The sequence below is a fragment of the Rana temporaria genome, chromosome 2 (assembly GCF_905171775.1).
Source record: "Rana temporaria chromosome 2, aRanTem1.1, whole genome shotgun sequence".
Taxonomy (NCBI): Eukaryota; Metazoa; Chordata; class Amphibia; order Anura; family Ranidae; genus Rana; species Rana temporaria.
Window position 1 is genome coordinate 531574124 of NC_053490.1, and position 27563 is coordinate 531601686.

General features: G+C 44.4%; 1 protein-coding gene across 3 annotated transcripts in view; it reads left to right on the forward strand.

Annotated features, from left to right (window-relative positions):
* ZBTB20 (zinc finger and BTB domain containing 20) overlaps positions 1 to 27343 on the forward strand; it is a 1237294-nt gene extending 1209951 nt beyond the window's left edge. For 2 of the 3 annotated variants that reach the window (XM_040339120.1, XM_040339123.1), the window contains 3 exons: positions 6006 to 6204; positions 13255 to 14850; positions 23702 to 27343. In XM_040339120.1, the coding sequence (XP_040195054.1) occupies positions 13275 to 14850; positions 23702 to 24372 (2247 nt within the window). In that variant the 5' untranslated portion in view covers positions 6006 to 6204; positions 13255 to 13274 and the 3' untranslated portion in view covers positions 24373 to 27343. The remainder of the gene's footprint in view (positions 1 to 6005; positions 6205 to 13254; positions 14851 to 23701) is intronic. The other variant, XM_040339122.1, reaches the window with a different exon arrangement.
* The last annotated feature ends 220 nt before the right edge of the window (positions 27344 to 27563 follow it).

Below are 27563 nucleotides of genomic sequence, written 5' to 3' on the forward strand. Positions count from 1 at the left end.
GTTTAGGTTTGTTGTCCTGCTGGAAAGTGAACCTCCGCCCCAGTCTCAAATCCTTTACAGACTCTAAAGCCCTGTACACACGATCGGTTTGTCCGATGAAAACAGACCGATGGACCGTTTTCATCGGACAAACCGATCGTGTGTGGGCCCCATGGTTTTTTTTTCCGTCTGTGAAAAAAAAAATAGAACATGTTTTACATTTTTCCATGAGGTCTTAATAAGATTGTCACCCTCTCATAGCCAGACTCCCGGTCTTTTCCACTTTATGAAAAATCAGTTTTGGAGCATGGCGCTAACCAGGCTTTGTCAAGGGTTTGAACACTTGGGGGGACCTATGGATTCTCATGTGAAGACCCCAAAAGATATACAAACATACCAAACTGAAGTATTATTTTTAGTGGAGGTTGCCTTTTTTTATAAAAGGTGGGCTTACAGCTTATAGCAAGCTGTTTGCAGGCAATGTAAAGGTGTTCAGATTTTCAGTTTTTATGTATTATGTATGTTGAGGACACTTTCAATTCTGAAGCTAGTCTCATTTGGCTAAGCCAGGCCTACGCAGTTGTCTTTTGGCGTAGAGGTGGACCTTTGCTGTTCTCCTTTGGCTGAGGCAGGCCTATTTTGTTCTCTTTTGGCTAAGAGGTGGACCTATTTTGTTTTCTTTTGGCTAAGAGGTGGGCTTACACTGTTCTCTGTTGGCTTAGAGGTGGGCCTACTCTGTTCTCTTTTGGCTAAGGCAGGCCTATGCACTTCTCTTTTGGATGAGAGCTAGGCCTACAGTGTTCTCTATTGGCTGAGAGGTGGACCTATGCTGTTCTTTTTTGGCTCAGGACGACCTACGCTGTTCTCTTTTGGCTAAGAGGTGGGCCTATGCTGTTCTCTTTTGGCTAAGAGGTGGGCCTATGCTTTTTTCTTATGGCTAAGAGGTGGGCCTATGCTGTTCTCTTTTGGCTAAGAGGTGGGCCTATGCTGTTTTTTTATGGCTAAGAGGTGGGCCTATGCTGTTTTCTTTTGGCTAAGAGGTGGGCTTACACTGTTCTCTATTGGCTAAGGCAGGCCTATGCATTTATCTTTTGGATGAGAGGCAGGCCTACGGTGTTCTATGTTGGCTGAGTGGTAGACCTATGCTGTTTTCCTTTGGCTAAGTAGCGGGTCAATGCTGTTCTCTTTGGCTGAGAGGTGAGCCTATGCTCTTCTGTTTGACTGGGAGGTCGGCCATCGTTCTTCCCTATTGGGTGAGGAATGGGCCTAGGCTGTTCTATATTGGCAGAGAGGCACATGTACCCTGTTCACTTTTGATGTAGAAACATGTGTATGCATGTTCTCTGTAAAAAAAAAAAAAACTGGCCTTTTCAGACTGAACATATGAGGAAAGAATACATAGAAAAAGGCTGCATTTCACAATGACCAACAGATATCGAGATATGCAGATCTTGGCTTTTCTTGTAAAAGTCAAACTTGGCTGGGGCTAAGCCTTTTAATTGGTCACCCATATGATATGCAGGCTAATGACATAGGGTAAAAGCAGCAAGCCCATCATTTAAAGGTGAAGCTTATAAAAATATAGGAACAGGAAGTGAGAAAACATTTCTTCACCGTAAGGCTAAAGTACCAAAATGTAACAGAATAGTAAACGGTTATCTTTCCCTATTGAAGAGATTTCCTTGGCTTCCTGTCCTAGTGATTTCCTGGGAACTGTCACCAGAACAAGAAGTGCGGGAACATCTCCCTTCATAGGAAAAGAGTAATAAAATCTTGATTAAGGATTAACTATTCCCAACTCTAACCAAAGTTGGAAAAAAAAAATACATTTTGTCTGGAGTACGCATTGCTCTTCAGTCTGCCAGTTGTCCGATAAATCCCTATAGACCGCTCTGAGGCCAGCAAATAAACATACTTGTAGAGAGTCCTGATCCGACTGCCCCAAGGGTAAGCTTTACCTAAAGCCCTGTTAGTAAAGTGCCACCTTACATTTAAGGTCAGTGAGAAGCTCCCAAACATTGATGGCCAGTGAAGTGCCCCCTTACATTGGTGGTCGGTGAAGTGTCCCCTTAAGTTGATGGTTAGTGAATTGCTCCCTTACATTGATGGTCAGTGAAGAGCTCCCCTTAATTGATGATTCATGAGAGGTTCCCTTACATTGATGGTCAGTGAAAAATTCCCTTACATTGATGGTCAGTGAGAAGTTCCCTTACATTGATGGTCAGTGAGAAGTTCCCTTACATTGATGGTCAGTGAGAAGTTCCCTTACATTGATGGTCAGTGAGAAGTTCCCTTACATTAATGGTCACTGAAGAATTCCCTTACATTGATGGTCAGTGAAGAACTCCCCTACATTGATGGTCAGTGAGAAGCTCCCTTACATTGATGGTCAGTGAGAAGCTCCCTTACATTGATGGTCAGTGAGAAGCTCCCTTACATTGATGGTCAGTGAGAAGCTCTCTTACATTGATGGTCAGTGAGAAGTTCCCTTACATTGATGGTCAGTGAGAAGTTCCCTTACATTAATGGTCAGTGAAGAACTCCCTTACATTGATGTTCAGTGAAGAACTCCCTTACATTGATGGTCAGTGAGAAGCTCCCTTACATTGATGGTCAGTGAGAAGCTCCCTTACATTGATGGTCAGTGAGAAGCTCCCTTACATTGATGGTCAGTGAGAAGCTCCCTTACATTGATGGTCAGTGAGAAGCTCCCTTACATTGATGGTCAGTGAGAAGCTCCCTTACATTGATGGTCAGTGAGAAGTGCCCTTACATTGATGGTCAGTAAAGAACTCTCTTACACTGATGGTCAGCGAAGCGCTTCCTTACATTGATGATCAATGAGAAGTTCCCTTACATTGATGGTCAGTGAGAAGCTCCCTTACATTGATGGTCAGTGAAGAACTCTCTTACACTGATGGTCAGCAAAGAGCTTCCTTACATTGATGGTCCATGAGAGGTTCCCTTACATTGATGGTCAGTGAAGATTTCTCTTACATTGATGGTCAGTGAAGAGTTCCCTTACATTGATGGTCAGTGAGAAGCTCCCTTACATTGATGGTCAGTGAGAAGTTCCTTTACATTGATGGTCAGCGAAGAGCTTCCTTACATTGAGGGTCAGTGAGGAGCTTCCTTACATTGATAGTCAGTGAGAAGTTGCCATATATTAATGGTAAGTGAAGTGCCCCCTTTACATTGATGGTCAGTGAGAAGCTCTCTTACATTGATGGTCAGTGAGAAGCTCTCTTACATTGATGGTCAGTGAGACGATCCCTTACATTGATGGTCAGTGAGAAGCTCCCTTACATTGATGGTCAGTGAGAAGCTCCCTTACATTGATGGTCAGTGAGAAGCTCCCTTACATTGATGGTCAGTGAGAAGCTCCCTTACATTGATGGTCAGTGAGAAGCTCCCTTACATTGATGGTCAGTGAGAAGCTCCCTTACATTGATGGTCAGTGAGACGATCCCTTACATTGATGGTCAGTGAGAAGCTCCCTTACATTGATAGCAAGTAAAGAGCTCCCTTAAATTGGTGATCAGTGGAGATGTGCCCGCTTAGATTGGTGGTCAGTGGGAGAAGGACCGCCTTACATTTGTGATCCTTAGGGGTGGGAAGAATGTCATTTCCATTGACTGTCAATAGGAAGAATGCCTTCCTTAAAGATAGCTAGAAACATATTGATGTCAATAGCTACTCATTTCTCAAGGAACTCCTAGCTACCATCTGGAGCTGCCTTTCTAAACCTTTTCAACACAGGGGAACTCTTAAATGACCTTTCGGTCTCAGAGAACCCTCTGCTAAAAATTACTATATCTACAACTCATGATACATTAGTGTGATGGTCAATGGAAAGAATTCTTCTTACACTTGTGGTCATTGGGAAGACTTATCCCTTTATAGATAGCTAAAGAGCAAGGGTGAGAGGCAGAAATTGCTCATTGCTTAAGGAAACCCTAGCAACCTCTGGAGGAACCCTAGGGCAGTGTTGCCAACCTACCAGCCTGAAATTTACTGACACAACACCCAAAATTAGCTGGCACTGGCAAGTTTTTACTGGCATTTCCAAATTTCCAAAAGTTACAAAATTACAGTTTAAAGTGCAAATTAGAATATTGAGGCTACAACCAAATACAATATGCAATTAGCAATGAGTTAAGGTAGATAATAAGGCAAAAAACATATTTCTTATTTTATCTTTGATATAGTAAATAAGTAGCTCAGGGACAGGACTCAGGAGGGCAAGAAATTAGAATGGCGGCACACACACAATAAATTGACTCTCACAGTGACACTGACAGTAGTGTGCAGCAGCCCAGATGATGATGAGACCCCATGGACACAACATGTCCTCTCTTGACTCACAGTGACATTCTCTCTCCAAGCCAAGTGGTCCTTCCAGTCCACTCCAGTCTAAACAGCACTGACGGTCCCGCTCCCAGCCTGCCTTGCTCCCATATCGCAGACCCGCACATGAAGCTCTGGCCGCTCTGCTTGGCTCCATTGCACCGTCCGTGACATCACATGACATGCTCAGGCACCGCCTCTGCCATAGCTGCCTGATCACACTGTAGCAGGCACTCGGATGGTCCCAGCCAGCTCCGGACCAAGCTGAGCGTCACAGCCTTATTTTTTTCCTGCAACCTTTTACTGGCAGAAGAAAATTGGGTGTTTTTTACTGGCTGCCAGTAAAAATACTGACAGTTGGCAACACTGCCCTAGGGTAGGGTGACCAGACATCCCTGGTTTCAGGGGACAGTCCCTGGATTGAGGACACTGTCCCTGGACCAAGTCTGTCTCCAGTTTTGTCCCCGGATTGGATTTGAACAGGGGCCCGGGCAATTTCAAAGAGTCAGTGCAGAATAAAAGAAAAAATTGAATTACATGCCCCCGCTCTGCCACTCCTACTAGCTTGGGGGGGATTGTATTTTTTTCCATTATCTGTGCCCCTTTCCGATGATCATGTGCTGGTCGAAGTGGAGGGAATATTTCCTCAGTTTCGGGTGCATGCCCATTCAGCTTCGCTCGCATTTTCTTCTGCCTTGGCTCAAGTCTCTACCTGGTTATCTCCTTGCTTTCCCTGGCGGAGTGATCTTCCTCCGCACCCCACCCACTAGTTTCCGGGGCACGGAGAGTAAGACTCGACAGGCTGTGAGGCAAGAGAGAGTCGCTGATTGTCGCCATTACTAGTAAAAAAAAATATGTCCCTGGATTTCATTTAAAAACTGGTCACCTTACCCTAGGGTTCAATGGAACTTGGTTGAGAAACCCTTATCTGGAAGAACCCTAGGATTCCACTAGACCCTGGTTAAAAAGGCTGCTTTAAAGATATGATCAACAGTTCAGGCCCACTTCCCGTTCCATCTACCACCAATCAAATAAACAGGAAGTGGGGATATTTTCCTTTACTTCCTGTACTGTCAAATAGGAAGTGAATAGAATCTCCCAAATGGACTCCAATAAAGAGTTGACAGAGCTTCCAACCCTTCTCTCGCTCTATTCAAACTCTACTGAATAAAAGTTGAAGCTGGAGCAAAGCTTCACACTATTTTTTTATATATATGTAAAACACTTTTTTTTATGAAGATTCTACATTCTCTTTAATGTCTGAGAAGAACAGAAACAGCCCCCTTTTTTTCACATACATTCTTTAGATGTCACACAATGAATAAACTTCACTTCTGCCTTATGTCAATTAGCTAATTAACAGCATTGTGTGTCAGTCTTGCCGAATAATAGAGCACCTAGGAATAAGACTAATTATGAGAACAATGGGGAGAGGTTCTTTTTTTTTTCCTTCTTCTTTAATAGAGGGAGCCTGTGACCAGGGGCTCCGTACGGCAGGCATGTAGAAGATTTGAGGGTGTACGGTCATTGATGGCAAGACCTTTGTCTGATCATAGTACACAATGGAAGCCTCTTGCTCAGAATAGATGGAGGTTATCGTTAGCATATTCTAAAAATTCCTTGTTTTCCCCCCAAACCTCCAGTCCGCTCCCCTCAAAGGCTCCTTTGTCTGTTCACAGGAAGAGACTCCGGACAGCTGAAAACCAGAAGGCGTCTGTGGAGAATGAGATTACTCAGCCGAGAGAAAGCAGCGCCAAGCCTTGCCGCCTCTGCCAGAACTTTGTAGCTGTCCTGTTGCGGTGCCCAGCCATATCCACTCAACACATACAGACATCAAGCAACCAATCAGCACGTGTGCACACACAAAGTCGTCTGATTGTGAGTACTAAGACACCATGGCCACGAGCCAAATTCCCCTTATACACTGAGCCGCTGCCATGTCTTCTGTCATGCCAGGCAATGGTGCGCTGCTAATTAATGTACAGAGAATGACAGGGCCTGTACATCAGGCTCCTGGCACACATTAAACAACATGCTGGTTGTGCCCACTAAAGACAAGCTGCTCTACTCTGCTATCCAGATCTCAACTATAGGCTTGTGTTTCCGGCCTTACACGGTTCAGGTGCATCTATGTGTCCGCTATCAGTAAACCTAATATCCTGCCTAGCTCACTCACTCCAGGTAGCGGAACTCACTCCGGGTAGCTGGACTCACTCACTCCGGGAGTCTGGTCTCACTCACTCCGGGAGTCTGGTCTCACTCACCTCGGGAGTCTGGTCTCACTCACTCCGGGAGTCTGGTCTCACTCACCCCGGGAGTCTGGTCTCACTCACTCCGGGAGTCTGGTCTCACTCACCCCAGGAGTCTGGCCTCGCTCACTCCGGGAGTCTGGTCTCACTCGCCCGGGAGTCTGGTCTCACTCACCCTGGGAGTCTGGTCTCACTCACCCGGGAGTCTGGTCTCACTCACTCCGGGAGTCTGGTCTCACTCACTCCTGGAGTTTGGTCTCACTCACTCCGGGAGTCTGGCCTCACTCACTCCGGGAGTCTGGTCTCACTCACTCCTGGAGTTTGGTCTCACTCACTCCGGGAGTCTGGTCTCACTCACTCTGGGAGTCTGGACTCACTTACTCCGGGAGTCTGGTCTCACTCACTCTGGGAGTCTGGTCTCACTCACTCCGGGAGTCTGGTCTCACTCACTCTGGGAGTCTGGACTCACTCATTCACTCCAGGTAGCTGGACTCCCTCACTCTAGGTGTCCCGCCCCACTCACTACTGTCAAGTTTTCGATGCCCTAGGTGTGCCACCATGCTCTGTCTACCCATACCCCGTTGTTCTGGCTTCAGTCAATGTAGATGCCTGGTTTCACTCACTACAGGTGTCTGGGCTCATTCACAGGAGGTGTCAGGCCTTACTCACTCCATCTGTCAGTTTTGTTCATTACAGGTTTCCAGTCTGTCTCACTCAAGGTCTCTCACTACAAATGTCAGACTTTACTGCAGGTACCGCTTCTTCCTCACTCCAGGTGTCTGAGCTCCCACACTGCAGGTGTCCCACCTTCCTCCCTCATTGAATGTGCATATCCTCTCCCACTTCAGGTGTCTCACCTTCCTCACTCGCTGCAGGTGTCTCACCTTCCTCCCTTGCTGCAGGTGTCTCACCTTCCTCCCTTGCTGCAGGTATCTCATCTTCCTTCCTTTCTGCAGGTGTCTCACCTTCCTCACTTGCTGCAGGTGTCTCACCTTCCTCCCTTTCTGCAGGTGTCTCACCTTCCTCCCTTTCTGCAGGTGTCTCACCTTCCTCCCTTTCTGCAGGTGTCTCACCTTCCTTCCTTGCGGCAGGTGTCTCACCTTCCTCCCTTTCTGCAGGTGTCTCACCTTCCTCACTTGCTGCAGGTATCTCACCTTCTTTCCTTGCGGCAGGTGTCTCACCTTCCTCCCTTTCTGCAGGTGTCTCACCTTCCTCACTTGCTGCAGGTATCTCACCTTCCTCCCTTTCTGCAGGTGTCTCACCTTCCTCACTTGCTGCAGGTGTCTCACCTTCCTCCCTTGCTGCAGGTGTCTCACCTCCCTCCCTTGCTGCAGGTGTCTCGCCTTCCTCCCTTGCTGCAGGTGTCTCGCCTTCCTCCCTTGCTGCAGGTGTCTCACCTTCCTCTCTCTCTGTAGGTGTCTCACCTTCCACACTGTAGTTGTTTTGCCTCCCTGTCTCAAAACAGGTGTCTCACCTCTCACACTGCAGGTGTCTCACCTTCCTCTCTCTGTAGGTGTCTCACCTCCCACACTGCAGGTGTCACACTTCCCTCCCTCTCTGTAGGTGTCTCACCTCCCACACTGCAGGTGCCTCACCTCCCTCCCTCTCTGTAGGTGTCTCACCTCCCACACTGTAGTTGTCTTACCTCCCACACTGTAGTTGTCTCACCTCCCTCTCTCACAACAGGTGTCTCACCTCCCACACTGCAGGTGTCTCACCTCCCTCTCTCTGTAGATGTCCCACCTCCCACACTGCAGGTGTCTCATCTCCCTCCCTCTCTGTAGGTGTCTCACCTCCCTATCTCACAACAGGTGTCTCACCTCCCACACTGCAGGTGTCTCACCTCCCACACTGCAGGTGTCGCACCTCCCTCCCTCTCTGTAGGTGTCTCACCTCCCTCCCTCTCTGTAGGTGTCTCACCTCCCTATCTCACAACAGGTGTCTCACCTCCCACACTGCAGGTGTCGCACCTCCCTCCCTCTCTGTAGGTGTCTCACCTCCCTCCCTCTCTGTAGGTGTCTCACCTCCCTCCCTCTCTGTAGGTGTCTCACCTCCCTATCTCACAACAGGTGTCTCACCTCCCACACTGCAGGTGTCTCACCTCCCACACTGCACGTGTCGCACCTCCCTCCCTCTCTGTAGGTGTCTCACCTCCCTCCCTCTCTGTAGGTGTCTCACCTCCCTCTCTCACAATTGGTGTCTCACCTTCCACACTGCAGGTGTCTCACCTCCCTCTCCCACAGCAGGTTTCTTGCCTCCAAAACTACAGGTGTCACACCTCCCTCCCTCTCTGTAGTTGCCTCACCTCCCTCCCTCTCTGTAGGTGTCTCACCTCTCTCTCTCACAACTGGTGTCTCACCTCCCACACTACAGGTGTCTCACCTCCCTCCCTCTCTGTAGGTATCTCACTCCCAATCAGTGCAAATGTCCCACCTTACTCCTTCACTGCACTTGTCTCACCTCCCACACTGCAAATGTCTAGTCTCCCTCCCACACTGCAGGTGTCTCACCTCCTTCCCTCTCTGTAGGTGTCTCACCTCCCACACTTCTACCTTACTCCTTCATTGCAGGTACACACTGCTGGTGTCTCATCTCTCTTAGTGTAGTTGTCCCACTGTTCTCCCTCACTACTGAAGGGTTACTACCTTCCTCCCGTACTACAGGTGTCACACCTTCTTCAGTTCAGGTAATGCACCTTCCACCCACACACTGCAGGTTTTTCACCTTTCTCCCTCACTGTAGGTGCCTAATTTCTCTCACTGCATGAGTCCAAACCTCAGTCACCACCTCACTGACCCCATGGGGGAGATTTACTAAAACTGGGGCACTCCGATTCTGGTGCAGCGGTGCATAATAGCCAATCAGTTTCCAACTTCAGCTTGCTCATTTAAGCTTTGGCAATATAATCTGAAAGCTGATTGGTTCCTATGCAGAGCTGCACCAGATTTTGCACGCCCCATTTTTAGTAAATCCCTCCATCATGTGTCCAGCCGTAGCCCTTGGGTGGAGATCTGACTCTCTCCTCTGGTAGACAGTGCAAAAGTCACAGTAAATTCTGTGACATGCTGTTCTGCGTGCCTCCAGCAGTGACTGACACGTACCTCCTAACCGCGGCTTACAAGCAACATGGGGGCCCGGTAACCATTTAATTTATGCAAATCTGGGCTTCGCCTCTGCAAGGTGCACTTTGGCCCAGCTCTTTTTGCCTTTATAATTTCCTTATTACTCCATCAGTGTGATGGCCAGTCTCATTGACCAATAACGAGTTGTAGAAGGGGGGTAGCACCATCCATGCCTACTCCAGTGGTAACATCTGTGTGGGGCGATTCCCTGGTTTGTAAATCAGGGAATCATTTTTTTTTTATTACGGAGAATGCAGTTGTAGGAGCAGACACACTTCAAGATGACCAGGAACGTCCAAGGCTTCATGTTGCTTGTCAACAGAGCCAGGAAATAAGTCAGATCTTGACAACTAGTGTCCCCATAAAGCAGTGGTTCTCAACCTGGGGGTCGGGACCCCCTTGGGGGTCAAATGACAATTTGCCAGGGGTCCCCAAATCCTGGGCTGTTCCTGAAGCCCGCAGCACTCACAGCCTTTTCGCAGATGCCCAGCAGGGCAGTTCCTGGAGCCTGTGGCCGCCCATTCAGTTCACAACATGGCTGTGGGGCAGGCAGAGACTAGAGGTCAGCTGACTGGTGAGGAATGTGAAGTGGGAGGGGCTGGAGAAGACCCCATCTTCTGATTTCAGCATAGGGGTCACTGCTGCGAGACACTACAGAGCTGGAGACACAGTGGGTAACACTACCTGTGATGATAGTTGCCATTTAAAGTCCCTACTGCAGTTCTCAGGTCAGCAGGTGATCTTGATCAAGAGCACCCAAGTTGGCTGATCAGAACTCCCCGCCAGCACTGCCAGTCATCCCAACTCCCCCCAAGGAGCAAGAGAAGGCATAAAAATAGAGAATACATAGAAGGGAGAGGGAGAAAAGGAATAAGGGTATGGGGGGGGGGGGATTAAAAATAAATTAAGACAGAGAGATAAAGGGGAAAGAAAGGAGAACATAAAGAGAATGTAACATCCTAAAATTTACCAGAAGGGGTTTTAATATGGTACGAGTGGAAGGGACTCCTAAATGTCCGAGGGTTAGGGGCGCTGACAACCCACGCTACGAAAATTTTACCGTTGGGGGTCCCAACAGCTTGGGAAATGTTATCAAGGGGTCACGGCACTAGAGAGGTTGAGAACCACTGCCATAAAGCCAAGAAATGGCTCCACCTAGCAGACTTTACTTTTAGCTGAGATATCAGATGAGTGCGTGCCGACCCTTTAAGGTCTTATTAAAGTATTCCTGACCTCATATGTTCACTGCTTTACACATCATAAAGCCTCATTTCCTCTTGGTACAGCCTTATCCTGAACTAGAAGAGCATGGACCAAGCTAAACAAGGGTCTCTGCTGCCCCCTTTTGACACATTTGAATATTGCAGATGTGAGTTACGTCAAATGAGTTTTTGGACGAGAGAAGCAATTTTAAGATGTTCCTCGCTTTGCCGCAGGCAGATTCAGATTTATGAATTTATTTTTACAAGCAGAGTTGATGGTTGACTCTGCCCACCAGTGTCTTTTTAATAGAAAGTTTTTGGTAGACTGAACCTGAAGTTTGCACGTTATTGAGAAATGTCCTTTAAAAATGGCACATGATCTAATGCCCTGTGCACACGATCGGATTTTCCGTCGGGAAAACCTTGGATGGTTTTCCCGACGGAATTCTGCTCAAGCTTGGCTTGCATACACACGGTCACACAAAAGTTCTCTGAAACTTTCAACCTTCAAGAACACAGTGACTTACAACACTACGATGAGCCGTGAAAATTAAGTTTAATGCTTTCGAGCATGCGTCGGAATTTTGCGCGTCGGAATTGCTACAGACAATCGGAATTTCCGATCTGAATTTTTGCCGTCCGAAAAATTGAGAACCTGCTCTCAATCTTTTGCTGGCGGAAATTCCAACAGCAAAGGTTCGGTGGAGCCTACACATGGTCAGAATTTCCAAACAAAAGCTCACATCAGACTTTTGTTGTCGTAATTTCCAACCGTGTGTACGCGGCATAAGTCAGTGGTGGTCACCTTATGAGCTGAAGGGGGCTTCAAATGCGGCCCCTGACATCACCAAAGAGCTGCACCTAATTAATCAGTATATGTAATGCTTGGGGGAGCTGTCAGAAACTGCAGACCTAATAGAGGAGACATAGGTGTGTGCACAGGGTGTGCCAGATGTGCCTGGGCACACCCTAATCACGCTGTACTGTGCAAATTCCCCTACTGCTTGGTGTCAGTAGGGCAGAGATTGTTGTCAGTAGAGCATTGGATGTCGCCAGTAGGGCAGAGATTGGTGTCAGTAGTTTATTTTTTGGATTTTTTTATAATATAAATATTTTTTTTTTTACAATATTATTATTATTTTTTTTACAATTTTTTTTTAGGAGCCCCATAGGGGGTCTTTGGTGAAATATCAGGATTCTAAACAAATCCCAGATGTCTCAATTTTGAGAAAGGGATTGAGGAGGTTCCCCACTTGTGAGACATCAGGATTTTTTTTAGAACCCTGATATTTCACAAAAGCCCCCCAAAGGGGCTCCTAAAAAAAATGTAAAAAAATATTGTAAAAATTGTAAAAAATAGTTGTATTAAAAAAATACTAAAAATAAACTACCGACACCAACCTCTGCCCTACTGACGACGTCCACTGCTCTACTGACACCAATCTCTGCCCTACTGAGGATGTCAACTGCTCTACTGACACCAATCTCTGCCCTACTGATGATGTCCACTGCTCTACTGACACCAATCTCTGCCCTACTGAGGATGTCAACTGCTCTACTGACACCAACCTCTGCCCTACTGACGATGTCTGCTGCTCTACTGACACCAACCTCTTCCCTACTGACAACGTCTACTGCTCTACTGACAACCATCTCTGCCCAACTGATGATGTCCACTGCTCTACTGACACCACTCTCTGCCCTACTGACGATGTCCACTGCTCTACTGACACCAATCTCTGCCCTACTGACGATGTCTACTGCTCTACTGACACCAATCTCTGCCCTACTGACGATGTCCACTGCTCTACTGACACCAACCTCTGCCCTACTGATAACGTCTACTGCTCTACTGACACCAACCTCTTCCCTACTGACAACGTCTACTGCTCTACTGACACCAATCTCTGCCCTACTGATGATGTCCACTGCTCTACTGACACCACTATCTGCCCTACTGACACTGTCCCCTGCTTTACTGACACCGATCTCTGCCCTACTGAAGATGTCCACTGCTCTACTGACACCAATCTCTGCCCTACTGACGATGTCTACTGCTCCACTGACACCAATCTATGCCCTACTGACGATGTCCACTGCTCTACTGACACCAACCTCTATCCACTGCTCTATTGACACTGTCCTTTGCCCTACTGCCATATATATATATAAATATGGGCAGGATAGCGTACATTGTTAGCTGGGTATCTCAGTATCTCTCAAGCATTTATTAGGCTTTGGGTCAAATACAAGCTGAAATGTTTTTTTAGTTTTTATGAAGATATGTTTTTAATAATTGTCCCGTTTCAGTTTTTGATATTGACATCTTGTCGGCCATTTTGTGTCTCCTCCCAGGTGACCTCAGTTGCAAGGGGATGACAGAGCGCACTCACAGCATCAACCTTCACAACTTCAGCAATTCCGTGCTCGAGACGCTAAACGAGCAGCGCAACCGTGGCCACTTCTGTGACGTGACGGTGCGAATCCACGGGAGCATGCTGCGGGCACACCGCTGCGTGCTGGCCGCTGGCAGCCCATTCTTCCAGGACAAGCTGCTGCTCGGCTACAGCGACATCGAGATCCCGTCGGTGGTGTCGGTCCACGCAGTCCAGAAGCTCATTGACTTTATGTACAGCGGAGTGCTGCGGGTCTCCCAGTCGGAGGCCCTCCAAATCCTTACTGCTGCCAGCATCCTGCAGATAAAAACCGTCATAGACGAATGCACGCGAATTGTCTCACAAAATGTGGGAGGTATTTATCCTCTCATACCGGACTCTGGTCAAGAGACGCCCAGGGGGACTCCGGAATCCGGAACCTCTGGGCAAAGTAGTGACACCGAATCTGGCTTTCTGCAGAGCCACCGTCAGCATAGCGTGGACAGGATCTACTCTGCCTTATACACGTGTTCCATGCAAAATGGCAGCGGGGAACGCTCGTTTTACAGCGGAGCCCTGGTCAGCCATCACGAAACTGCCTTGGGGCTGCCTAGACAACATCACATAGAAGAGCCTAGCTGGATCACAAGGATTCACCAGCGCTCTCAGAGGATGGAGCGGTATCTCACCACCACCCCGGAAACCACCCACTGCCGCAAACAACCGCGCCCCGTCCGGATTCAGACATTGATGGGAAACATACACATCAAGCAGGAGGTGGAAGACGATTATGACTACTACGGTCAGCAAAGGCCGCAGGGCCTCGAACGCAATGAGTCCGAAGAGTGCACTGAAGACACCGATCAAGCAGAAGGCACGGAGAGTGAACCAAAAGGAGAGAGCTTTGACTCTGGAGTGAGCTCATCCATCGGCACAGAGCCCGACACGTCGGAGCAGCAGTACATGCCTAACCTTGTACGGGAGGGTCAACAGGACCCCTCTCAACCAGAGTCGAATGCCTTGTCCACCGAATGCATTGAGAACCAGAACCAACAGCACTTAGAAAACAGCTCGTCTTCTCCGGAGAGGAGCAATGACATTAAAATGGACAGCACAGTCATCAGTGTTAGCAATAGCACCGAGAAAGGGGTCCTACAGACTTCTGTATCCCAGTCCATAGGGCAAGCTTTGCCAACCACTCAGCTGTACTTACGCCAGACCGAAACCCTCACCAGCAACCTGAGGATGCCGCTCACTCTGACCAGCAACACCCAGGTCATCGGCACGGCGGGCAATACCTACCTTCCGGCCCTGTTCACAACGCAGGCGGCTGGCACCGGACCCAAGCCTTTTCTCTTCAGCCTGCCCCAACCCCTGGCTGGTCAGCAGCCCCAGTTTGTGTCTGTTTCCCAGGGAGGAATGCCATCGTATCCTTCCCAAATCCAAAACCAACAACCCCAAGGAGGACATAGCACAGGCAGCGTGCAGGGAGAGAAAAAGCCTTATGAGTGCACTCTCTGCAACAAAACCTTCACCGCCAAACAAAACTATGTGAAGCACATGTTTGTACATACAGGTACGTTCATGCCTTTCATTGCGTTTTGCTTCTTTGTATTCTTAAAACACAGTGCCTTGAAAAAGTATTCGTACCCCTTGAAATTTTCCACATTTTACAGGTTACAACCAAAAACATAAATGTGTTTTATTGGGATTTTATGTGATAGACCAACACAAAGTGGCACATAATTGTGAAGGGGAAGGAAAAAGATAAATGGTTTTCAGAATGTTTTACAAATATGTGAAAAGTGTGGGGGGGTACATTTGTATGGCGCCCCCCCCGGAGTCAATACTTTGTAGAACCGCCTTTCACTGCAATTACAGCCGCAAGTCTTTTTGGGGATGTCTCTACCAGCTTTGCACATCTAGAGAGGGACATTTCTCCCTCATTCTTCTTCCTTGCAAAATATCTCAAGCTCTGTCAGATTGGATGGAGAGCGTCTGTGAACAGCAATTTTCAGGTCTTGCCACAGATTTTCAATGTGATTTAGGTCTGGACTGTGACTGGGACATCGTAACACATAATTATGCTTTGATCTAAACCATTCCATTGTAGCTCTGGCTGTATGTTTAGGGTCGTTGTCCTGCTGGAAGGTGAACCTCCCCCTCAGTCTCAAGTCTTTTGCAGACTCTAAGGCCGTGTACACACGGTCGGTCCAAACCGATGAAAACGGCCTGAAGTCCAGTTTCATCGGTCCAAACCGACCGTGTGTACGGCCCATCGGTCTTTTGTCCTTCGGTAAAAAATTTTAGAACTTGCTTTAAAATCGAACCGATGGACCGCTGTCCGATAGGTCCAAACCGATGGTTAGTACACAAAAGCATCGGTTCAAAACCTGCGCATGCTCAGAATCAAGTCGACGCATGCTTGGAAGCATTGAACTTCGTTTTTTTCAGCACGTCGTGTGTTTTACGTCACCGCGTTCTAACCCGATCGATTTTTGAACTGATGGTGTGTACGCACATCAGACCATCAGGCCACTTCAGCGGTGAACCGATGAAAACGGTCCGTCGGACCATTCTCATCGGTTTGGACCGACCGTGTGTACGCGGCCTAACAGGTTTTCTTCTAAGATTGTCCTGTATTTGGCTCCATCTATCTTCCCATCAACTATGACCAGCTTCCCTGTCCCTGCTGAAGAAAAGCAATCCCCACACCATGATGCTGCCACTGCCATTTTTCACAGTGTGGATGGTGTGTTCAGGCTGATGTGCAGTGTTAGTTTTTTGCCACACGTAGCGTTTTGCTTTTAGGCCAAAAAGTTAAATTTTGGTCTCATCTGACCAGAGCACCTTATTCCACATGTTTGCTGTGTCCCCCACATGGCTTCTTGCAAACTGCAAATAGGACTTCTTATGTCTTTCTTTCACCAATGTCTTTCTTCTTGTCACTCTTCCATAAAGGGCAGATTTGTGGAGAGACCACTAATAGTTGTCCTGTGGACAGATTCTTCCACCTGAGCTGTGGATGTCTGCAGCTCCTCCAGAATTACCATGGGCCTCTTGGCTGCTTCTCTGATGAATGCTCTCCTTGCCTGGCCCAGTCAGTTTAGGTGGACGGCCATGTCTTGGTAGGTTTGCAGTTGTGCCATGCGCTTTCCATTTTTTGGATGATGCATTTATACTGGGATTAAATTACACTCAGGGGGACTCTACTTACTAATTTAGTGACTTCTGAAGGCAATTGGTTCCACTAGATTTTAGTTGGGGGTATCAGAGTAAAGGGGGCTGAATACAAATGTACCCCCCACACTTTTCACATTTTTATTTGTAAAAATAATTTAAAACCATTTTTCATTTTTCTTCCACTTCATGTGCCACTTTGTGTTGGTCTATCACATAAAATCCCAATAAAATACATTAAAGTTTACGGGTTGTAAAAAATGTGGAAAATTTCAAGGGGTGTGAATACTTTTTCAAGGCACTGTAAATCACTATATGGTTGAAGGTCTGTGGACCCCTGACCATCACACCTATACAAGCTTGCTAGACATCCCTTTTTAAAACCATGGCCATTAATATGGAGTCAGCCCCCCTTTGGTGGCTGTAAATAGATCCCCAAACTCTCCTGTGAAGGCTTTCCAAACAGATTTAGGAGGGTGTCGCTGGGAATTGGGGCCATTAAACCAAAGGAACATTTGTGGGTTCATGTTCTGATGTTGGATAAGATAACCTGGCTCACAATCAGAGTTCCAATTCATCCTGAAGGTTTTCAGTAGTAGGGTTGTGATCAGGGCTCTGTCCAGGTCCCTCAAGTTCCTCCACCCCAAACCAGTCAAACCAAGTCTTTACGGAGCTGGCTCTGTACCCAGGGGCCCAGTCATGCTGGAACACAAAAGGGCCCTCACCAAACTCTTGGAAGTATACAGTTCTCTAAAAATGTCAGCAATCTGCAGGGGGTTCACATACTTTTGGTCATATGGTGCATGAGTACATTATTTTTCCTTTTTTGGATTGTCTTATGTCGGAGTAAAAGTAAAAAATAAAAAAATAAAAAAAATAAAATAACAAACTGAGCGGCCGCAAACCTCCTCTTTTTGGGTCCCCGCCAGTGCTCCTGGCCCCTCCTCTCTGGCCAGTGCTTCCAATGGGAAGCCGCTTCCCATCGGGGCGTGCTTGCATCCGAGTCCCTCTGCTGACTCCGAGTCGCAGGAATTGCTAAATTAAGTGTACTTATGTGACCCACAGGAGAAGTATGACCAAAAAAAATATTTATTTTTAAATTAACTTTATTGTTTTGACATTTTGATCAATTTGTCTGTTATTCAGTCATATCAGTAAAGTAAATTAGATAATTAATTTAAATAATTTGTCCATCTATCAATCTGTATATGGCTATTAGTCATCTATCTATCTTGATCTATCTATCTTTATATGGCTTTTAGTCATCTATCTATCTATCTATCTATCTATCTATCTATCTATCTATCTATCTATCTATCTATCTTTATATGGCTTTTAGTTATCTATCTATCTATCTATCTATCTATCTATCTATCTATCTATCTATCTATCTATCTATCTGTCTATCTATCCATCTATCTATCTTTATATGGCTATTAGCCAGATAGATACAACAATATAAAGAGTGAGAGAGAAATAAAAAGTTAAGTAGATAGATAGATGTTTTCTATCTATCTATTTATTTCTCTCTCACTCTCTCACTTTGTTTTAATCTAAATAATTTGAGCTATTGATCTGTCTGTTATTTTGTTTTATCAGCTATCTATCTATCTATCTATCTATCTATCTATCTATCTATCTATCTATCTATCTACCTCTGTATTTGTTAATCTAAATAATTTAAGCTATTGATCTGTCTGTCATTCTGTCTTATCAATAATCTATCTATCTATCTATCTATCTATCTATCTATCTATCTATCTATCTATCCACATGTATATGGCTATTGGTCAGGTAGATACAAAGATAGAGAGAGTGAAAGAGAAATAGAAAAATAGATAGAATGATAGATAGATTTTTGCTATCTATCTATCTATCTATCTATCTATCTATCTATCTATCTATCTATCTATCCATCTATTTATTGTTATCTCGCTCTCTCTACCTCTGTATTTGTTTTATTCTAAATAATTTTAGCTATTGATCTGTCTGTTATTCAGACATATCTATCAGTTATCTTTCTATCTATCTATCTATCCCTATTGTCTTCTATCGAGTTTTCAAATTTGAGCCTTTGACCTCTCTGTTATTCAGTCATATTATTTATCTATCTTTATATGACTATTGGCCAGATAGATACAAAGATATAGAGAGTGAGAGAGAAATAGAAAGTAAACAGTTAAGTAGATAGACAGATGTTTTCTATCTATTTATTTATTTCTCTCTCGCTCTCTTTAACTTTGTTTAAAATCTAAATAATTTGAGCTATTGATCTGTCTGTCATTCAGTTTTATCTATCTATCTATCTATCTATCTATCTATCTATCTATCTATCTATCTATCTATCTATCTATCTATCTATCTATCTATCTCACTCACTCTCTCTAGATCTGTATAGTTTAATCAAAATAATTTAAGCTATTGATCTGTCTGTCATTCTGTCTTATCAATATTTTATCTATCTATCTATCTATCTATCTATCTATCTATCTATCTATCTATCTATCTATCTATCTATCTATCTATCTTTATATGGCTATTAGTCAGATATATACAAAGATAGAGAGAGTGAGAGAGAAATAGAAAGTTAAGTAGATAGATAGATGTTTTCTATCTATTTATTTATTCCTCTCTCGCTCTCTTTACCTTTATTTAAAATCTATATAATTTGAGCTATTGATCTGTCTGTCATTCTGTTTTATCAATAATGTATCTATCTTCTCTATCTTTATTTGGCTATTAGTCAGATAGATAAAAAGATAGGGCCAGATCCACAGACGAAGTACGCCGGCGTATCTACTGATACGCCGGCGTACTTTCAAATTTCCCGCGTCGTATCTTTAGTTTGAATCCTCAAACCAAGATATGACGGCATCTGGGTAAGATCCGACAGGCATACGCCTTCGGATCTTAGATGCAATACTTCGACTCCCGCTGGGTGGAGTTCGCGTCGTTTTCCGCGTCGGGTATGCAAATTAGCGATTTACGATGATCCACGAACGTACGTGCGGCCGTCGCATTTTTTAACGTCGTCTATAGTAGGCTTTTTCCGGCGTATAGTTAAAGCTGCTATTTTGCGGCGTATAGATAGACTTGCCATGTTAAGTATGACCATCATTCCCGCGTCGAAATGTGAATTTTTTATTTTTTTTGCATAAGTCTTCCGTGAATAGGGATGGACGTAACTCACGTCTAAGTTAAAAAAATTACGTTGTTGCGACGTCATTTCGCGCAAAGCACGGCGGGAAATTTCTAAAAACGGAGCGTGCGCAGTTCAATCGGCGCGGGGACGCGCTTCATTTAAATGAAACCCGCCCCAACCCGCCCAATTCAAAATCCGCCACCAGAAATACACTACGCCGCCATAACTTAAGGTGCGAACTCGCTGAGGATTTCGAATATACGCCAGGTATGGTACGGCGGCGTAGTGTATCTCTGATACGCTGCGCCGATCCAAATGTATGTGGATCTGGCCCATAGAGAGAGTGAAAGAGAAATATAAAAATATGTAGAATGATAAATAGATGTTTGCTATCTATCTATCTATCTATCTATCTATCTATCTATCTACCTACCTATCTATCTATCTATCTATCTATCTATCTATCTATCTATCTATCTATCTATCTACCTACCTACCTATCTATCTATCTATCTATCTATCTATCCATCTATTTATTGTTCTCTTGCTCTCTCTACCTCTGTATTTGTTTCATTCTAAATAATTTTAGCTATTGATCTGTCTGTCATTTAGTTATATCTAATTAGTCATCTATCTGTATATCTATCTATTTTTATATGGCTATTAGCCAGATAGATACAAAGATAGAAAGAGTGAGAGAGAAATAGAAAGTTGCGTAGATAAATGTGTTCTATCTATTTATTTATTTATTTGTTTTTCACTCTCTTTACCTTTATTTTAAATCTAAATAATATGAGCTATTGATCTGTCTGTCATTCAGTTGTATCAATATTCTATCTATCTATCTATCTATCTATCTATCTATCTATCTATCTCTCTCTGCTTCTGAATTTGTTTAATCTAAATATTTTAAGCTATTGATCTGTGTCCTTCTGATTTATCAATAATCTATCTTTGTATGGCTATTAGTCAGATAGATACAAAGATAGAGAGAGTAAAAGAGAAATAGAAAATTAGGTAGAATGATAGATAGTTTTTTGCTATCTATCTATCTATCTATCTATCTATCTATCTATCTATCTATCTATCTATGTATCTATGTATCTATCTATCTATCTATCTATCTATCTATCTATCTATCTATCTATCTATTTATCTATCTACCCCATACCTCTTCTATCTATCTATCTATCTATCTATCTATCTATCTATCTATCTATCTATCTATCTATCTATCTATCTTTAGATGGCTATTAATTAGATATCTATCTGTCTGTCTATCCATTCCTATTTTCTTTCCAAAACGAATATATTTCTGTCTGTGTCTCTGGATAAAGTCCTGTATCTCCCCTATAAATGACCTGTCTGGTTCCCCGATCCTGTGTGAGTGTAGGGGGGGTAACCACACCGCTGGCTGCATGACGTAATGACAGGCTGCGAGCTCCCAGGCCGGCCATAAATGTCTAATTAGACAGGATGTCACAGCACACACCATACACAATGTGGTGTTATTCTTTTTAAGGGAATAATGGTGTTTTTTTTCGGAAGCCACCCTCCTTATAACAATAATTTTCCCGTCCCCCTGGGGTGCTGTTATTAAGGAGTGGTATATGTTCACATCTCTAAACATTTTAACATCTGTTCTCTCAGCTCATGCACAAAGCCTTTATTATCTTGTAGTGCTAAAAAAAACGATAGCAACCAGCCAGCTTTTGTTGCTGATGAACGGGGATAGAGAGGGATTCGCTGTTTATTCTACCACATCTCCACCACAGTTCCCACCATGGGCAGGTGAAGATGTGGTGTGGGACCATTAAAGCATTGTTTTTTGTATTCGTTCAGACTGGTTTTCTGATTGCTGAGGCCTCACCTAGATAAAGGATGCTGGGGTACTCTCACAAACTGAGAATGGTATAGGCAGGAACAGAGTGCACAGAGTGAATGGTATAGGCAGGAACAGAGTGTACAGAGTGAATGGTATAGGCAAGGACAGAGTGCGCAGAGTAAATGGTATAGGCAGGGACAGAGTACACAGAGAGGTCAGTATAGGCAGGAACAGAGTACAAAGAGAGAACAGTATAGGCAGGAACAGAGTGCACAGGGTAAATGGTATAGGCAGGAACAGAGTACACAGAGAGGTCAGTATAGGCAGGAACAGAGTGCACAGGGTAAATGGTATAGGCAGGAACAGAGTTCACAGAGAGGTCAGTATAGGGAGGAACAGAGTTCACAGAGAGGATGGTATAGGCAGGAACAGAGTTCACAGAGAAGATGGTATAGGCAGGAACAGAGTACACAGAGTACATGGTATAGGCAGGATCAGAGTTCACAGAGAAGATGGTATAGGCAGGAACAGAGTACATGGTATAGGCAGGAACAAAGTTCACAGAGAGCATGGTATAGGCAGGAACAGAGTGCACAGAGAAGATGGTATAGGCAGGAACAGAGTACACAGAAAGGTCAGTATAGGCAGGAACAGAGTACACAGAAAGGTCAGTATAGGCAGGAACAGAGTACACAGAGGGGACAGTATAAGGAGGAACAGAGTACACAGAGAGGTCAGTATAGGGAGGAACAGAGTACACAGAGTAAATGGTATAGGCAGGAACATAGTTTACAGAGAGGATGGTATAGGCAGGAACAGAGTTCACAGAGAGGATGGTATAGGCAGGAACAGAGTACACAGAGAGGATGGTATAGGCAGGAACAGAGTACACAGAGAGGACTGTATAGGGAGGAACAGAGTACACAGAGAGGATGGTATAGGGAGGAACAGAGTAAATGGTATAGGCAGGAACAGAGTTCACAGAGAGGATGGTATAGGCAGGAACAGAGTTCACAGAGAGGATGGTATAGGCAGGAACAGAGTACACAGAGAGGGTGGAATAGGCAGGAACAGAGTACACAGAGAGGACTGTATAGGGAGGAACAGAATACACCGAGAGGATGGTATAGGCAGGAACAGAGTAAATGGTATAGACAGGAACAGAGTACACAGAGGACGGTGTAGGCAGGAACAGAGTGCACAGAGAGGTCAGCATAGGGAGGGACAGAGTGTACAGAGAGGTCAGTATGGGGAGGAACAGAGAGGACTGTGTAGGCAGTAACAGAGTGCACAGAGAGGTCAGTATAGGGAGGGACAGAATGTACCGAGAGGTCAGTATGGGGAGGAACAGAGAGGTCAGTGTAGGCAGGAACAGAGTGTACAGAGATGATGGTATAGGCAGGAATAGAATGGAAAGAGAGGACGGTATAGGCAGGAACAGAGAAGACAGTACTCCTATCTTTTTTTTTGCAACATGTTGTCTAGTATTTGAACCCCCAAAACACGTTGGCTTTCTCTTCCGGCCTCTTGTCACATTAGATCTGTGGTGCTCCAATCCTTTCTGCATTCCTAAGACTACTCTAGTGACCCCCAAGGATACCCGGGTCTACCTTTGGGTCCAGGGCTCTGCCAACACATCAATTGTCAAACATATTGGTTTTAAGCCAGGGGCTTGCTAAGTAGTAAAGTAAGTTTCAAGGTTAGAACCCAAGATCTTGCACTTAGAAAACAAGACTGTGAAAGCTCCCATATCTAATTATGGGTTACTACAGAGAGATTTCAGAATCAGTCCTTTATACCCAAAGTCAACACCTTTTGTTTTAGTTTTTGACAAGAGTAGAGAAAGGTGGAAACACCTGTCCGCTTTTTTTTTTTTTTCCTCTGTGTCCCATTGGGGATTTTTTTCACTTCCTGTCCTGTAGACACAACAGGAAGTGAGAGGAATTCCCTCCAAAGTGAGCATAGCCCCTCTTTTAGCACTGTTGTCACTGCAACATTTGCTCCAGTTGGAAGATTCCCCCCTCTATTCCTAATGTGGTCACAGCTCAAAACTTTAGATTCCCCTCACTTTTTATCTCGGTGACGTTGGCCACCAGAACATAGAGACGGCCATAGACAGCTGTACAAACCTGAGAGGGGCTCTAACCCGTCCACACTTTATTTAAAACGAAAAAGGTTTTGGCTTTATATAGACTTTAACAACATCCCAAATTGTTACTATTTTTGAGTTTTTCTAACATTTTGTCTTTTTCTTTCCTTTTTCTCCTTGGTGTGACGCAGGTGAGAAACCGCACCAGTGTAGCATCTGCTGGAGGTCATTTTCATTAAAGGATTACCTAATCAAACACATGGTGACGCACACAGGCGTCAGGGCTTACCAGTGCAGCATCTGCAACAAGCGTTTCACCCAAAAGAGTTCCCTCAACGTGCACATGCGCCTGCATCGGGGGGAAAAGTCTTATGAGTGCTACATGTGCAAGAAGAAGTTTTCTCACAAGACGCTGCTGGAGAGGCACGTGGCCCTTCACAACGCCACCAATGGCACTGCCAGCATCCCAGTCCCCGGTCCACCTATGAACTCTATTTCAGGATCAGCGCAGGCTCCTGCCTCCACTCCAGGTCAAGGATTGCCTTCAGCTCCCACCATGGCTCCAGCACCGGTCTTGCCTCTGACACCCGTCTTGGCACCTGCTCCGGTTTTGGCTCCGACTCCAGCCTTAGTTCCAGCTCCAATTTTGGTCTCTGCCTTAGCACCGGCACCATCACTGGCTCCACCCCCCAGCGCTGCTCCGACTCCTGGCCCGGTTCTAGTCCCTCGTCCCGGGCCTCCAAATAGTGTGGGCCCAGAATTTTCAGAGGGCACAACGTACGTTTGCTCAGTCTGTCCAGCTAAGTTTGACCAAATCGAGCAGTTCAACGACCACATGAGAATGCACGTTTCAGACGGATAAATACCATTCATTCTTACGAACAAACAAAAACAAAAACAAAAGCTATGGCACTAGAATTTAAGAGTTTTTCTTTTTATTTTTAGTTTTTTTTTTTTTTTTTTTTGACATTTTGTACTACATGAAGAACTTTATTGCCTGCTGGTACATTACATTTCCGGAGAGTGGGTGAATATATATATATCAAGATATATAACCTGCATATATATTTTATCCAGTCTCCCTCAGATGGTGGCCTTAAGGCCTGGTAGATATACCTGGATTCCACTGGTTGGAATTCACGCTACTGGCCTCTAAATATACAACCCTTCTTTAAAAAAAAAAGGAAAAAAATGACAAAAAAGACACGTAAAAAAAAAAATGTTAAAAAAAGTTCATGAAAAAGCTACAAAAAATAAAACATGAACCATTTTCCACTTGTGTAGAGCACTACAAAGAAAATAATATAACAAGATATTACAGAAGGCCTACTGTCTCTTAACATGCCGCTTACAGTGTTTTTATTTCTTTGTGGCTTTTATTTTTTTTTCTTAAACTTCATTCTGGAGGACATTTTTTTCCCCGCACTTAGCCGCCCAGATTTCACGGTATCTGGAGGATAAAAACTGAGCACTTCTTTTTGTTTCTTTGTTGGTTTCTGCGGCATTAAACATGTAATTTTGATTTACTATTTTAATTTTTTATTTTTTTTAGGGGGTGGGATGGGGGGGGGGAAGTGGGTTCGTTGTTAACGGCAGTTATTAAAAGCTGAGATGAGAGGACCCAAGGAAGGATTTAGTACCGTCACTGAATAGTATCCTGTTCTGGGTTCAGCGTGGTCCAATGTGTTTTCTGCTCTGCCTGGATACCCATAACTCCCCTCTCTTCACCTCCTACCCGTCCATGAATTTCTTTTGCAGCTTTGAGGACAAGAAGAAACTGTTAGAGCAACATGAAATACAAAAGGGCAAAAATACGTGGCTGTTATATATATATATCTATATATATATTATTATTTTTTTCTCTCGAAAATCAGCAAATCTGCAGTGACGAAATCAGCACTTCAACACACCTGTCTATTCATGTCATTTTCGGAGTTCCTGATGCAGTACAGGACAAGGACTGAGAGAGGCGGGCACAGCCCAAAAATACTCTGTCTACGGAAACCAATTTCACAGACGAACACCTGAGATATTAAAGAAAAAATGTTCTTACATTTCGGCTCCTTCACTCAAACATCAAGTGTACAGTGGCGCCCCTGCGGCATGGCACAACTCTTCACTGAAGTATGAGAGGGCATACCAAAAGGGGGGGGGAGGGGGTTGTATTGTCTTCTTGTGTTGATCTGATCATTAAGATGTCTATCAAAGCAGCTGCCACCTCTTATGAATCATAGGTAACATTCTAGAGGTTATCGTATGCTGTTTCCAAAAACTTTGTGTTTCCAAGTCTGTCTTAGAGGCACTGTTCTAAGTTTCAAAGCCACAGTTTTCCATGAAGTTATGAGTGGTCTGTTTTCACTTCACTTAAAATGGTTGTAAAGTCTCACATTCAAATGTCTTTGGAAGGTGGTTAGCTCAAAGGATTTTCTAAACCCATACTACAAGTTCTTCAGGTTCTTCAAGTAGATGTTTCAGTCTACTTGTTCAAGTAGATGTTTCAGTCTACCGGAAGTCTAGCCTAATACTGTCGCAGTCATAAAAGAATTACAAAAACACTTGGAGATCATTAGAAGTAGATTAGTCAACCTTGAATACTGATGGATATAAAGCATTGTTTGATGGTGAGCACCATCAACGGGGTGAGCAACTACCATTATTACAGCTCATGGTGGTTGAGTTCTGAGTTACAATCAATCAAACATCTTGCTGTTCCTGAAGATCATTTCCGTATGGGTTTGGAAAGCCACAATTTCCCATGAATTTAGGAACAGTCTGTTTTCATTCACTTTAAATGGTTGTAGAGTTTCCATTTCAATGAAGGTTCCAAAATGTCTTTGGAAGGTGGTTAGCGCAATGGATTTTCTAAACCCATACTACAAGTTCTTCAGGCTCTTCAAGCAGATGTTTCAGTCTACCGGAAGTCTAGTTTAATACTGTCACAGTCATAAAAGAATTACAAAAACCCTTGGAGATGATTAGAAGTTGATTAGTCAACCTTGAATACTGATGGATATAAAGCATTGTTTGATGGTGAGCAACATCAACGGGGTGAGCAACTACCATTATTTCAGCTCATGGTGGTTGAGTTCTGAGTTACAATCAATCAAACATCTTGCTGTTCCTGAAGATCATTTACGTATGGGTTTGGAAAGCCACAATTTCCCATGAAGTTATGAACAGTCTGTTTTCATTCAATTTAAATGGTTGTAGAGTTTTCATTTCAATGAAGGATCCAAAATATATTTTGGAAGGTGGTAGGGTCAAAGGAATTTTCTAAACCCATACGACAATTTCTTCAGTTCCTTCAAGTAGATGTTTCAGTCTACTGAAAGACTAGTTTATTACTGTCACATTCATAAAAGAATTACAAAAAAACTTGGAGACACACTGGTTCCTCCAAGGGTTGATGGGGGTCCCTTGAGCAATGAGCAATTTCTGCCTCTCAGATAAGTTCCCAGTGACACTATTGATCTTTGTAGCTATCTGTAAGGTGGCAATTCTTCCCAGTGACCATGTGTGTAAGGAATATTCTTCCCATTGACCATTATACTAATGTATTATGAGTTGTAGATATCGTAATTTTTAGCAGGGGTTTCCTGAGCCCGGAAAGTTATTTCAAGGATTCCTCTGTGTTGATAAGGTTGAGAAAGGGTGATCTACGGGGTGGGCAACTACTATTATCACATCTCATGCTGGTTAAGTTCTGAGGTACAGTCTTTCAGACAGCTTGCTGTTCCTGAAGCTTCTGAAGATCTGTTTTCTGTATGGGTTTGGAAAATTTCAAATCTGTTATTTCAACAGCAAAAAAAAAAAAAACTTCTGCAAATTGGGGCTCCTTCATGAAAACTAGAGCAAAAAAAAAAATGAATGAAGATGACCATAGCAAGCAAAAAACAATAAACTGGGATGCAATTGGTTGCTTTGACCAACAGCATCCCTCTCTGTTTGTGACAGTTCTCTGAAGCAAGCCCCAACATCATGACATTTTAACAGTTTTATGGAGTGATTGTCTTCGTAGAATGGGTTACCCGTATGACGTAAATTATCGGATAT